The sequence below is a fragment of the Sarcophilus harrisii genome, chromosome 3, assembly GCF_902635505.1.
Source record: "Sarcophilus harrisii chromosome 3, mSarHar1.11, whole genome shotgun sequence".
Taxonomy (NCBI): domain Eukaryota; kingdom Metazoa; phylum Chordata; class Mammalia; order Dasyuromorphia; family Dasyuridae; genus Sarcophilus; species Sarcophilus harrisii.
Genome location: NC_045428.1, coordinates 453,816,715 through 453,831,724, shown reverse-complemented (window position 1 = coordinate 453,831,724; position 15,010 = coordinate 453,816,715). Strand labels below are relative to the sequence as shown.

General features: G+C 33.0%; 1 protein-coding gene across 6 annotated transcripts in view; it reads left to right on the top strand.

The window, feature by feature from the left end:
* Nucleotides 1-15,010, top strand: part of APLP2 (amyloid beta precursor like protein 2) — a 100,724-nt gene that overhangs the window by 65,218 nt on the left and 20,496 nt on the right. For all 6 annotated transcript variants that reach the window (XM_031960891.1, XM_023499554.2, XM_012545149.3 and 3 more), the window contains exons 3-6: nt 1,068-1,197; nt 12,297-12,409; nt 13,628-13,824; nt 14,156-14,397. In XM_031960891.1, coding sequence (XP_031816751.1) covers nt 1,068-1,197; nt 12,297-12,409; nt 13,628-13,824; nt 14,156-14,397 — 682 coding nt within the window. The remainder of the gene's footprint in view (nt 1-1,067; nt 1,198-12,296; nt 12,410-13,627; nt 13,825-14,155; nt 14,398-15,010) is intronic.

Below are 15,010 nucleotides of genomic sequence, written 5' to 3'. Positions count from 1 at the left end.
TTTAGTTATTAGACTAATTTTCACTCCAAGCATTTTATATTTAAAGATGGCATGGTTTCTAGAAAGTCCACATTTTTATGTGGAGTAACCAGTAGTGGTGGTTAAAGACTTCCACTTTATTGTCTCAATGCCTAAAGTTGAAGGCAAAAGTAGTGTATCTACTACTTTTAACCCCAAAAAATCTCATTTGTTGGCCTAGAAAATGATTCAAGGATGTCTGTCTGTGTGTGTTTTCATTGAATCTACCTTAGAAATGTTAATGGAACAATTTTATCTAGTGAAACAGTCATCTAAGTTCTTCTATAAAAGGCTACTAATTTGAGAGATGTTACTTTGTATATGTGTATGTATATGTGCGTGCATGCACTCCTGGGATTAACTTGTGGGGAAATATGAAATAAGGAGCTGTACTAGTATGACCCAAATTTAAAGTTCTTTCAATTTAGGATATAACGGTTCCTCATATTTTAAAAAAAATGTAATAGAATCGGAATTTAAGATTTTTTGGGTTATGTTTGGAAATGTGTGGGGAAGGGGGTGGGGTGGGGAGGGGAGTGTGATTCTTTTTGGTGTCTTTACAGAGGTTATTTGTCTTTGTGCCTGATTAATACAAATGAATATTATCTAGTGTTGCTTTGCCAAAAAGTAGTCTTTAGTTACTAATAAAACTCTCCCAAATTAGTATCTTACAGCTCCTTTTTAAATACATATCTCAAGCACTCTATACAAATCTTTTCTTCATTCTTGAAATTATGATTGACATCTCCCCAATTACCTTGTATTTTTTATCTTCATACTTGTTCCACATATGCTTAACTTATGCAACTGCTGTTTGCCCCATGGGGTATAAATTCTCCATGTAGAGCAGAGATTACTACATTCTTAGTTTTTGTATCTACATTACCCTGTACGTGAGTAGGGATTTGTGGTACAAAACTTTAGAGCATATTGAAAAGAGGTAGGAAGGTTCTACTTCTGTAGCAACTTGGTCTAGATTTGCATACTCTGAATATCAATCTTCAAGGGTAGTTTGTTTGATGGTTTCTCTTCCTCCTGCCTCTTGATAGATGTATCCAGAACTTGAAATCACTAATGTGATGGAAGCAAACAAACACGTTGTTATTGACAACTGGTGCAAGAAAGGCAAGAAGCAGTGCAAGCCTCGGTCTCATATTGTTATTCCCTACAAATGTATAGGTGAGCATTTTTTTTGGGGGGGGGGGTAAGGGGGGGGGAGACATGTCCTATTCTTGTCTATATCTTCTCTTGGCCCAAAGGGGGAATGAGAGCAGTAGGGGAAAGGAGAATGCAGCCTTTGTTGCTTGGCAGATCTTGGTGAATGACTTCCTTTCCCAGAGTAATTGTAAGTTTCCCTTTCCAGTTAAAAAGAAATATATTTTTCCCTTTTTGTGGAACTAATTAGCCACATTGTCCTTAAAACAATCTGATTGTTCCTCAAACTTGTTGTGAATGATCTCTTGAAGTATCACATATATAGATTTTCTTCTTTGGTCAGACCAACATTCTGGTATGTGTTTTATGTATGGAAAAAAGAGATATATCTGCCTTAGAGGGCAGGAGTCACTAAAAGTATTGTTACCCCATGTAAAATACTGTAGCTTTAAGATTTGTCAAGGTACTGGTGATTTTTTGAAATGGTTAGCTATTTATTTTTTCAACAAAGCTTTTATTTATAGGGTGTGATGATTGCGTATTTTAAAGTCAGCCGGAGGCAGGAATTCAGGTTAGGGGGAAATCGTCAATCTTTATTCTTAGCAGAGATGAAGAAAGATGGGAGGAAGAAGAGAATCGGCAATAGCAATGTCAGCAGCTGAGTCAAGCTAGCTAGACCAGAAGCTCTTAGAATTGAACCCAGCCAGCAATGTCTCCCAGCCTCTCTTCCTGTTTCCCTGCTTCCACCCACCAAAATCGTCATTTCCTATACAACATATCAGGACTTGCACAGAGAGTGGGTGGGGGCCATTCTTTATCCAAGCATATATATTAATAGAGTATAGTCCAATTAGTATTTAGCCTCACGTGCTTGGGATCTCAGTGCATCAACTCAAGCCTCAGCCCATTACAATAGGGGATAAGATTATTGCTTCAATTGCTCAGTTGTATTCCATTTTCCAGAATAACTTGTACTTACCATATTTATAATTTGTTTTGGAAGTTAACCTTGAAAAGTAGAGTAGTAAAAATCATTTTTTCCATAACAGGAAAATAGAGATTTAGCAAATATAAATAGCATTTTGTTTTATTTAATGCTCATTGAATGGGGAAAGGGAAGGGAAGATGTTTGTGTGTTTTGATAATTAGTTGAAATGCATCATTTTTATGGTATATTCATTTAAAGGCTTTAGGTTGTTGGCTCTGTGGATATACTCCCATCATCCTATGATCAAAGAAGATATAGATCTAAGTTTTCATTAATTCACAACAGGTTTCTCTGCATTTAATTAGAACAGCATATCACCTTCAGAGTTTTAGAAGAGCCACACCTAACAAGATATTTGTATAAACATACATATTTAGATACTAGTTAATATACTAATAACATTTGCAAATTTTGCGCAAATTTCTAATTTGAACAATTGTCTCTGATGGGGGGAAAATGTCTGTTATGATTTTTCAGAAAGATAATTTTTGATACTACTACAAATTAATGTCTTGATATTCGTACTTAGTTTTGTTTGTGATAATTACCTTGAGATTGCCTTCTCAATCCATTTGCCAAATGCTGTAAACTTGTTTTTTCAAATTGTTAAAAGTCCCACTCCTCTAAAGTCATTACTCAGCAATTTGTTCATTGGAAATGACCCCGAGTTCTTAATGATTATTCCAGTAGACTGAAAACTAGGGCATATTACAATGGTAAGGTGTGGAGTAGTAAGGACTCAGACAGTATCAACTAAAGAACAGCTAAGGTAGCTGATGCCAGGCTGTCTTATGAAATATTAGGCAATAATAATATTTGAGACTATCCTATTAAATTAGAGATAGTTTATTATCTATCTCAGATATGGCAGATTTTTCTTTTCTTTTTCTTTTTCTTTTTTTGCTGAGGCAATTGGGGTTAAGTGATTTTCCCACACTGCTAGGAAGTGTTATGTGTCTGAGTTCCTATTTGAACAACTCATGTTCTTCTGACTTCAGGGCTGGTGCTCTATCCACAGCGCCATCTAGCTGCCCTGAAATGACAGAATTTTGAAGCAATACTTAGCTAAATGGTGATGCTGCCAATCAAGAAAATGCATAAAATACATTTTTTTGTGTTTTAGAAATAGACATCCCAAATCTGTTTGCTTTTTGATCATTGAATAAGATACTAGACATTTAACTTGTTTAGGCCTTGAATATTGTCAGTGGTTAAAACTTTCTCAAGGGTAGTAATTTGAGGAATCATTCCAGACCTTCATGAACTTAGTTTGGGGAAAATGGTAGAGTCTGGTAGTGTGCTGACTGGTTGGTTGTTTCAGGCTTTTAATCAACAGATCTCTAGCAACTCTAGGAAAGATACTAAGAAAGAATTGGGAGTACTAAGTGCTTTTATAGCTGGTCTATCCACTTCTAATTCAAGGCATGGAGGATATGGGTATCAGCAAATCTGAATTGCTGGCAAAAATACCCTTTCCTGTTTTTTATTCCTTATATCTGCTCTGCTTGTTCCTTTTAGATTTTCATTTATCTTTCTAGGCCTTTCTTTTTTCATCTGAAAATGTGAAGGGGATAGGATTATCAATGATTTCTAAGGTCCCTTTTATTTCTAAATAATGTGATTCACTCACTTTCTTTCCTTGAGTTTTCCTCTTCAAAGCAACATTTGTTCCTTGATTTCTGCATTAAAAATGTTAGTTAAGTGACTTTACCTAGGGAAACAATGACTACTATAAGATTTTAATAACTAATAATTATGAGGGATTTCTTTAGTACAATCTTCCGGGTGAAGTTTTTGAAATCTCAGGGTAGAAACAAGTTATCCTTTATCTATTCCCTGGAATAAGGTAGGATTGCTTCTGACATTGGGAAAGGTTCCTTAGCTAGTCTCAGTATAGTAACTAGTACTACCTAGGTACTAATTACAAGTCAGAATCCTTGTCTTCTTTACATTAATGACTTCTAACCACAAGATTTTTTTTTTAAATTCCTTGAAAAAATAAAGTGTTATTTAATAGAAACTAATAGGGAATAGGGCCTACTTACTTTTCAAATGAGCCATCAAAGCTTATTAGTATCAGTTTTTCCTTTTTCCTTTTTTTTTTTTAAATCTTTGTCGCTTTAGGTCATCTTTTTCTCGTGAACTTTTAAATAACATTTTATTCACACTGTATTTTATATTGTTTATTTTTCAATTTTCAATTTATGTATCATATTTATGAATTAAAAGTTCATTGAAGACAGTGACAAAATCTTTTAATCATTTTTATATCCATTCCTTGGTATTTGGTATACATTATATGTATTAATTAGTCCTTAGAAAAAGTTTTTGGTTTTTGTTTAATTGTGTTGGCTTTTTTTTTTTTTTTTTTTTTTTCATAAAAATGAATTTATCTATGGTATTCAAACTGCTTGTTGGACTAGCCTATCAGTGACTTAGCAGTGACTGTGATTGTTCCTGATAAACTCAAATATATTGATAGAAGAAGAATAAAGGAAAAGTGGTCAAGAAAGATCAGGATGGAGAAGAGCTTTACTTAATAGGCAGTACCTCTTACAATCAATTTGAGTGCCACAAATTGTTTACTTTATCTTTTGAGTATTGATTTTTGCTAGCATTAGACTTCTTAAAATATTGCCTTGATTACTAAGCTTGAAAGTGGTTTAAAGGTTATTGGTAACTGATGTGGCTAAAATACAGTAATCTTATATTGGTAACTGATGTGGCTAAAATATAGTAATCTTAAGTATTGTGTAGCTTTTTTTCTTCTTCTCTAGTCATGAAGTTTTTTCCATGATCCCTGAAAGAATTCTAAAATATACTTTGGTAAAACTGTTTGGATTTAAGTTAATATATTTCCAGTAGAAGTTCTAATTCAGTACTTAATAGTAATAGCTCCATTATTTTCCACATTACTAGTAATCATTTTCATATTTAGTAAAAAATAACAGAATAATGGAAGTGGAGATAGTTATTCAGAAACAAGAAAAGGTAAAAGTTTCTTTACTGCAAAAATAATGTTTTCTAAACATTGATTTATTGGCTAGGAAAGTGGGATTGAATTCATGTATAATATAGACCTTTATGATCTTCTAATAAATAAATACTTCTGAATTGGTTTGTAGATCTTTTGAAAAAGTGTGTGGCTTCATCTGTCTTTTCAGATGATTAATTTTTAAAATCCCTCAAAACTGATCCTTGAAGCAGTGAAATACCAATTTTTAACAACTATAATTTGGTTTCTTTAGGACAACTAATCTATAAATTAAATATTTTATTCTTATTGGAGGGGGTGATTGAGCCATTTGAAAATGTTCTATGAAACTTAACTTTACCATACTATATGAAATTTGATCCTTGAGGTCCAGTTCATTTTTATAGAATGTAAATATTTATTGGTGAGAATTACTTCTCAAATGAAGGCCATTTCAAAACTGAAGCCCATTGCATATTCCCAGGAAAGATAGAAGTTTCTCCATTCCTTTGGGAAGCTAGACTGATCTTTTAGTAAATTAGATACTTTGAAACTGTGATAGTTAGGAATAAGACTTATTTCCACCTCCTTGGGATTTAGTATCAGATGAGAAATGGGAAATATTAGGGGAGTATAGGAGACAGTCTTTTGTCATGGAAGAGAATTTTAGCAACCATAAAAAGAAAAAAACCTCCAGATCCCAGTTAACCACTATTATTTATATTGTTCTATGAATGAATGAGCATTTTGCATCTTTTATCCTGTGACTTTACTTTTTAGACCATAGCTATTATTTCTTACCCAATTAAAACCAGGATTCTAATTAAAAGAAAAAATTGTATTAAGCTCTGTGGCTTACAAAAATATAAATTTATCCTGTCATAAAACCTTCCACAACCTTAAAACAGAATTCTTCTATCTGGTAAGTCTTACTTTTTCATAGACTATTCAGAGTAAGAATTCAACAAAAGTAAACAAAAATTTGGTAATCATTCCTTTATATAATTAAGACTGATTATAGAAATGGATTTTTTAAAGTTAAGTTTTCATTCTTTTTCTGATTATGTCATTTAAATATTTCTTACAAATCAGCTGTAATTGAATCAGTAAATTATTACAAGTTCATTGCTATATAAGTAGAATTGAGTATTTAATTTTTACAATGATATTACTGAGAAACAGCATAGCATAATGAATTGAGAGCTAACCTCGGAGTGAAGACCACCTATGTTCAAATCCTGCCTTGCCTCAGACATAGCTTGGTCATGTGACTCTGAAGAATAAGTTACTTAGTTTTTCAGTAGTTGCCAGATTTTTTTTGATTATATACTCCAATCAGTTTTTTTAAAATTCCACATTCACTCGTATCTATATATAAACACATGCATTTATTTATTAATTATACACGTATACTACTGAGCTAATAATTGTGTATGCTGTAGAACTCATGCAAAAACATAAAATAAAAAGATAAGGATGAAAAAAATACTTAATCATAGAGTAAATAGGATTAGGGAATTCTACTTGGAGTTTCTTGAGCATAAAGAAATTATATCTTTGGACCTACATTTTAGAAAAATCATTTTGGCAGCTCTTTGAAGGATCAGTGGAGATAGAGTCCATAGAGAGGAAACCAAGAATGGAGAATTTTACGGCTCTTCTTAGTTAGGGGCAATGATCTGTAAACAATTATCAGCTAGGGAGAATGGATAAAATTGTCTAAGATGGAGAATTAAGAGAGAGAGAAAATCCAGGAGAAAGACATGATCAATGGTATAAAATATAGCAGAAAGATTATTGAGTCAAACAGACCATCGCATTTGGTGAACAAAGATTATAAATAATGTTGAAGGATGCAGCTTAAATTTATAGATTTGTAGATTTAGAGATGAAGAGGGGAGGAAATTAAGAAGATTAGGAGAATGGAAAGATGGTTATACCTTCCAAGGAAATAGTAAAGTTTGAGGGAAAAGATAATGTAAATGGAAAACCCATCTATACTTATTAGTCATATACCATTCACTGAATGAAAAAGGAATATTATAGGTTTAAATTAGAGGAAGTAGAAGGGGAAAAAAATTAACTGGGAAAAAATCATTGTGGCAGATTTGCTGATAGGATGATGCTAAGCATTTATGTAATGCCTAACTATGTTCCAGGTACTGTCTGTTAAGCTTTAAAAAATTCCATTTCATTTGATCCTCACAGATTCTCCCTATTTTGTATAGTTGAAAAAACTGAGAAAAACATAGGTTAAGGGACTCTGGCAAGATTTGGCACTTTATCCATTGCATCCCCTACTTGCCTCGTAAAAATTTAATTTTTAAGATCATAACAAATGTTAGAAGGGCTATGGGAAAATAGGCATACCAGTTTTCTGTTGAAGAGATGAATTGATGGTCAGATAAGCATTTTTGCAAAGCAATATGAAAAAAAATTATTAAAATGATCATACTCTTGACCAAATAATACCATTAATAAATAGATATTTAACCTAAAAGGATCCATATGTACAAAAGTTTTTTGTATTAGCAAAAATAAAATTTCAAAATACAGGGAACTTGGATAGTAGCTGAAGAAATTGTGGTTTATAATTATAATGGAATATAACTGGCAAAACAGTTTCAGGGAAACTTTGGAGGGCTTGCACGAACTTAGAATGAGGTGAACAGAATCAGAAGAACAATTTTTAAAATTAATTAATAACCATAGATTATTAAAAAAAAATTATCCTAAAATAACTTGTCCTCTTTTCAATGTCCTCTTTCCAATGTTGCTTCAGTCTACACTTTGACTCCAGCAGCTCTTTATCTGCAGATGGGTTGCATGTTTTGTCATATGAGTCCTTTAGAATTGTAGTTGATCATTGTGTCATTCAGAGTTACTGTTTTTTAGTTATGCAGTAAATTGTCCTCCTGTTTCTGCTTAGTTCACTTTGAATCAATTGCATCATTCTAAATTTTTCTGAAGCTATTCCCCATCATATTTCTTAGAATACAATACTATTATGTCACCTTTATGTACTATAACTTATTTAGCCATTCTCAAATATTTAATTCTTTCCAAAAAAGGACTACTGTAAATGTGTTTGTAAATTTTGAATTCTTTCTCCTTTTTTTGATCTCTTTGTAGTATAGACTAAAAGCGGTTACTACAGAGTTAAAGGGTATGTAAAATTTCTTTTTGAGAGGCAGTTGGGGTGTTAAGTGACTTGCCCAAGGTCACACACCTAATAATTAGGTCTAGTAAGTGTTAAGTTCCAAAGTCAGATTTGAGCTTGGGTCCTCCTGATTCCTGGATGGATGCTCTATCCACTGTGCCATCTAGCTGTCCTATATGTAGAATTTAATAGTTTAGTGACATAGTTCCAAATTGCTTTCTCGAATGGCTGGACCCAGTTCACATCTTCACCAAGAGAGTATTAAAAACCCTGTTTCCCAGAGCTTCTCTAGCATTTTTCATTTTGCTTTCTTTTGTCAGGTTTGCCAATTTCATCCATCACCTTTTTATAGAAAAACAGTTTTGAAATGTAGGAGAACTCTGGTCATTGCAATGACAAGCCCCGATTCCAGAGCACCTATGATGAAGCATTATTGCATGACTTAGCCAAGATGAGAATTTATTTTGTTTGACTATTTTTTTTACAAGAACTATATTTTTCTTTGAATATAGCATGGGTTGATTTATATTCAGTCTCTATAGTTCATTGGGATTGCCTTGGTTCACTGTACCTCTGAGAAGGTCCAAGTCTATCATAGTTGATCATTGAACAATCTTCCTGTTCTATGTACAATGTATTCCTGGTTCTGCTTGTTTCACTCGGCATCATCAGTTCATGTAAATCTTTCCAGGCCTTTCTAAAATCAATTTGTTCATCATTTTTTATGTAACAATAATATTCCATTATTTTCATATATCATAACTTGTTCACCCATTCCCCAGTTGATGAGCATCTACTCATTTCCCAATTCTTTGCTACCATAAAAAAGAGTGCTACAAACATTTTTGCTCATGTAGGTCCTTTTTTCTGTTCTTTGGTCTCTTTGGGATATAAGACCCCAGTAGTGGCACTGCTGGACAAAGGGTATGCACAGTTGTTTTTTGTTTTGTTTTTGTTTTTTAAATTTTATTATTAAAGCTTTTTATTTACAAAGCATATGCAAAAGCATAATTTCCCCAACATTGACCCTTGTATAACCTTTTGTTCCAACTTTTCCCCTCCTCCACACCCCCTCCCCTAGCTAGCCAGTAGTCTAATACATGTTAAATATGTTGAAATACATGCCCAACATTGTATACATATTTATACAGTTATCTTGATGCACAAGAAAAATCAGATCAAGAATGAAGAAAAGGAAAACTGAGAAAGAAAATAAAATGCAAGCAAATAACAGAGAAAGAGAATGCTATGTGGTGTTCCACACTCTGTTCCCGTGTTTTCTCTCTGGGTGTAGATGGTTCTCTTTGTTACTGCACAAGTGGAACTGGTTTGAATCATCTCATTGTGGAAGAGAGCCACTTCCATCAGAATTGATCATCTTATAGTCTTGTTGCCGTGTATAATGATCTCCTGGTTCTGCTCATTTCATTTAGCATCAGTTCATGTAAGTCTTTCCAGGCCTTTTTGAAATCATCCTGCTGGTCATTTCCTATAGAACAATACTATTTCATAACATTCACATACCACAATTTATTCAGCCATTCAGGATGGGTATCCACTCAGTTTCCAGTTCCTTGCCGCTACAAAAATGGCTGGTGGGCCACTGTCTACAGAGATCAACCTAATAAAATAGGAGAAAAAAAAGAAAATTGGCAAGAAAAGAACCTTAACCATAGAAAGCTACTATGGTGAACAGAGAAGACCACCAGATCACCAACTTAGATGAGGACAAAATGCCTACATGGGAAATCTCAAAGGATTATATGAATTGGACTCAACCTCAAAGAAGCTTCTTAGAAGTGCTCTTAAAAAATTTTAAAAGGCAAGTAAGAGAGGTAGAAGAAAAATGAAAAAAGAAATAAAAGGTATATGTAAGAGATAGTCAGTAGCTTGGAAAAGGAAAACAGTCCCTTAAAAAATGTAATTGGTCAAAAAAAAAAAAAAAATCCACGGAAGAAAAGTAGAATTAATCAAATGGAAAAAGAGATAGAAAAGCTAATTGAAGAAAATCATATGTTAAAAACTGGAACAGCACAAATGGAAGCTATGAGACATCAAGACTCAGTCAGACTAAAAAGAATGAAAAAATGAAAGAAAATGTAAAATACCTCATTAGAAAAACAGCTGGCCTGGAAAATAGATCCAGGGAGACACAGTTTAAAAATTATTGGTCTATGTGAAGGTCACAACCAAAAAAAAAAAAAAAAAAAAAAACCCTGGAAAACATTCTTCAAGAGGTCATCCAGAAACATTTCCCTGATATAGTTGAACCGGAAAGCAAAATAGTCATTGAAAGAATCCATTGATCACCTCCAGAAAGAGATCTTATGAGGAAAGCCCCAAGGAGCATTAGTTAGAACTACCATCTCAAGAAAAAAATATTACAAGCTACACGCCCCTTCTCCCCCTCCCCCCCCCCAAAAAAAAATTTTAAAATATCAAGGAGAAATACCAGTATTACCCAGAATTTGGCAGCTTCTATAATAAAAGATCCGAGGACCTGGAATATCATATTCTGGAAAACAAGGGACCTGGTTTACACAATCAAGAATCAACCACCCAGGGAGACTCAACATCATCATTCAGAGAAGGAGATGGATCTTCAGTGAAGCAAGGAACTTTCAGTTATTTCTATTCAAAAAGCCAGAAATAAATAAAATCTTATCTTCAAACAATTGTACTAAAGAGAAATACAGAAAGGTAAACAGCAAAAAGAAAACCTAACATTATTTTAAAGGTTAATTTTTTTAAAAGAGTATTACTAAATTTGGCATATTAGTACAGCTGTTTGTTTCCCTTTGAACCTTATTCTCTTATGTGTATTTAAAAAATACTTTAATGAATAAACAGTATTTCTTGCTTCTTTTGGCATCATTATCACTATTTCGTCCTCAAGTGTTCTTAAGTATTTTAGGTTGGTTTTATTTACAGTGTTGGTGCTAATTATATATGTTGTTCTGATGTCTTACTTTGTATCACTTATGCTAGTTTTCCCAGGTTTCTCTGATCTATTCCTTGTTATTTTTATGCCACAATAAAATATTGTTATATTTATGTAACAAGATTTGTCCTGCCATTGCTTAGTTTTTAAGCAGAGCTTTAGTTTCAGTTGTCTGTTAGGAAAAAAAGGGCTATCACAATATATTTGTTACATATTGATTCTTTTCCTTTTTCCTTGATGTTTCTTGAACATGTGCCTAATGGTGATATTGATAGATAGGTCAAGGGGCATTCCCCTATCAGTGAATTTTTTGCATACAATAATAAACTTTTTTTTTAATGGCTGTACTAATTCACAGCTCTACAAAGAGTACCAAAAATGTACCTTTTTTTCTTTATTCCCTCCAGCATTTGCCCTTTTCCTTTTTTGTCCTCTTGAGCAGTCTGATGGATGTGAGATAGAACTTCATAATAGTTGTAATTTTCATTTTTTTCTTATTCAATAATTTGGATTGTTTTTTATATAGTTGTTGATGACTTGCCCTTTGAGAAATATCTGTTTATTCTTAAACCATTTATTTATTGTGGAATGGCTTAATTCTATATTTATTGAGTACCAATTCAATCTTCTTTGAGCAAAAGGTATTAGTTTTTCTATAATCAAAATTGTTCATTTTGTTTATTTTGATCCTTTCCTCCCACGTGTTTGTCCAAGAAAGTTCTCTATCTCTGGTAACAAAGGTGTCTATTTTCTTGTTCCTTCAATTAGTTTACAATGTGGCCTTTTATATTTGGTTTCTATATCCATTTGGAGGTTATCAGGGTTATTTGGTGTGAGATGTTGTTTGAAACCTAAATTTTGCTAGACCAGCAAAGTCACTTGAAACCAGTTTATTTTTGGGGTGGCTGTGGGAATATAAAGTAATTTTCAAATGAATTACAAGTAGAGTTGTCATTATTTCTATAAATAGCCTTAAATATTTGTGCTTGCTTGGTAGATTACTTTGTTCAACAAATCTGAAAACCAAATTTGCTTCTGATAAGCCTTTTTTTTCCCCCAGTGGGTGAATTTGTAAGTGATGTTCTACTGGTCCCAGAGAGGTGTCAGTTTTTCCATAAAGAGAAAACCGATGTATGCGAGTATCACCAGCACTGGCATGCTGTGACAAAAGAGGTAAGAAAAAAAAAAAAGAAGAAAGAAAAGAAGGCTAAGTACAAATGAGAATTATGAATACTTAGCTTGTACTTTATTTGATTTATTTTGTCTTTATGAATTTTTTTTTTGCATTTAAGAATATTTTAATTTTTTCAATTATATGTAACGATAGTTTTCAACATTCAATGTTGTAAGATTGTACTGTGAATCCTGTTAAACATATTTCTATATTAGTCATGTTATATAAAAAGAATCAGAGCAAGAGGGGAAAACTACAAGAAAGGAAAAAACCAAAAAACAAATAAAAAGTGAAATTAGTATGCTTTTTTTTCCCGCCTGCATTTCATATTCCATAGTTCTTTTTCTGAATGTGGATGGCATTTTCTGTCACATGTCTTTTGGAATTGTCTTAGATTATTGTATTTTTGAGAAGAGCTAATTTTATCAGAGTTGAGATATGAGTGTTCTAATAAGAAAACTGTAGTGGAAAATTAGTAATCTTTGTGAACAGAGTTTGTCATTGATGATATGGCAGTGCATATACTAGATCTGTGATTGCTAGGTTGTTCAAGTTCAAAGATGAGTATTTAGTGCCTGAAAATATTAGGTCCTTACTAAAAGCACATTGGTTTACTGACAAGTAATAGCCACTAACAGCCAGTATGTTAGCATATTTGTATAGATAGCAATGGAAATCTTGTTTTTTGTTTCTGTTTTGTTAAGTAAATGAAAAAAATCTGATTTTTGCACATGTGCCCCATAGTAAATTACAACAAAATTTGTGAATCTCCCAAAATGACTGACATATAGCTTTCCTTTTTGGTGATAGGAATAGAGTGTTAACCTGTTCAGAGTAATATAAATTATTGTGTTTCAGGAAATTCATAGAAGCTGGTATAAAGGAAAGAGTCTTATATTTATTTAGGGAATTTGAATTTGTTATGACTCTGCCCTTAAATTGTTTTGTGATCTTAGAACAAACCTCTCTTGCCTTTCTAGTTATCAGTTTTCTTGTTTGCATAAAAAACAGAATCAAAGAGCAGGTTGGATTTAGATAATCTATCTCCAGGATGCTCTGATTCTCTCCAATTTTAGATAATGACTTTGATTTCTCGCCACCCCCTAACCCCTCCATAAGGTATTTCTGTAGGTAAGTGCTATGGTAGAAATGGGAAATATTTGAACCAAATTCACAGTAAAGTATATTCACTATATTGATCTCTGTTTCTCTTCTAGGCATGTATGTCTCAGGGAATGACTTTGTATAGTTATGGCATGCTACTACCTTGTGGGCTTGACCAGTTTCATGGCACTGAGTATGTGTGCTGCCCCCAAACAAAAATAGTTGAATCCATTTCCTCAAAAGAGGAAGATGAAGATGAGGATGCAGATGAAGATGAAGAAGAAGATGAAGACTATGACATTTATAAAAGGTAATATTTTTCTGAGTTTAGAAAAAGTTTGTTTTGTTAGTGTACACACATCAGGCTCCATGTCACTTTTAGAAGGGGAAATCTTCTAGAAGGAGAATATGGAAGCAGACTTCATTTCATCCTGAAGTAGCTAATTAAAATAATCTCATAGTCAGTCATGAAGAATCTTAGTAATAATTAAGGTTTAGATTGTTCCAAGCCATATCACCATGTTTTGACAATTGAAACCTTTATAGGAAAACTTATGTGTGAGTGCTAAGAATCATTTGGTAGGTTAGAATTTGTGTATGTAGGATTAAAATAATCCTTAATTCTAATTTTGATCTTCCAGTGAATTTCCTACTGAGGCAGATATAGAAGACTTCACAGAAGCAGCTATAGAAGATGATGAGGAGGAAGGGGATGAAGAAGAGGAGGAGGAGGAAGAGGAAGAGGAGGAAGAAGAAGTGGTAGAAGATCGTGATTATTACTATGATAACAACTACAAAGTAGATGGCTATGTTGAAGAGACTCCAACTGAACCTAGCAGTGATGGGACTCTCTCTGAGAAGGAAATAACTCATGATGTTAAAGGTAATTCCTGCCTTGTCTGTGGGTAAGACCATGGCTTTTCAATTCATATTATAATTGAATCCTATTATTGTTAGTACTTCAATTTTAATCACTTTGTAAATCAGAAATTAAAGAATAGTGCTTGTATTGCACAAAAAGTGAAATGAACTGTCAGGAGTGCATTAATAATCCCATTTTGACAGTTGGTAAGTACTTTTCTTGGCAAAGTGCCCCTAGCAGCGAATATATGTTGTGAGAAAGATACTAGATTGAATCATAAGCAATTTTCTTTTGATATAATCATACAATAGGATATCGGCATATTTAAGGCCTTACCACCAGTTGGAATATTTATAATTTTTTGGGGTGTTTTTTTTTTTGTTTGTTTTTTTTTTTTAAGACTGCTTGCTTCCTTTTATTAGGAAATGAGAGGCATGATAGTCTACTTTAATCGATATGGTAAACATATGTTAAATATGCTAATGAGATCTTGACCCAAGTGGAAAGTCCCTTTCTCTGTCCTTCCTCTATGTATCTATATACATACATACATACATATGTAGTAATATGTTTACATATACACACATGTACATATATTCATAGAGACATTTGTTCCTATCCATCTATATTATGT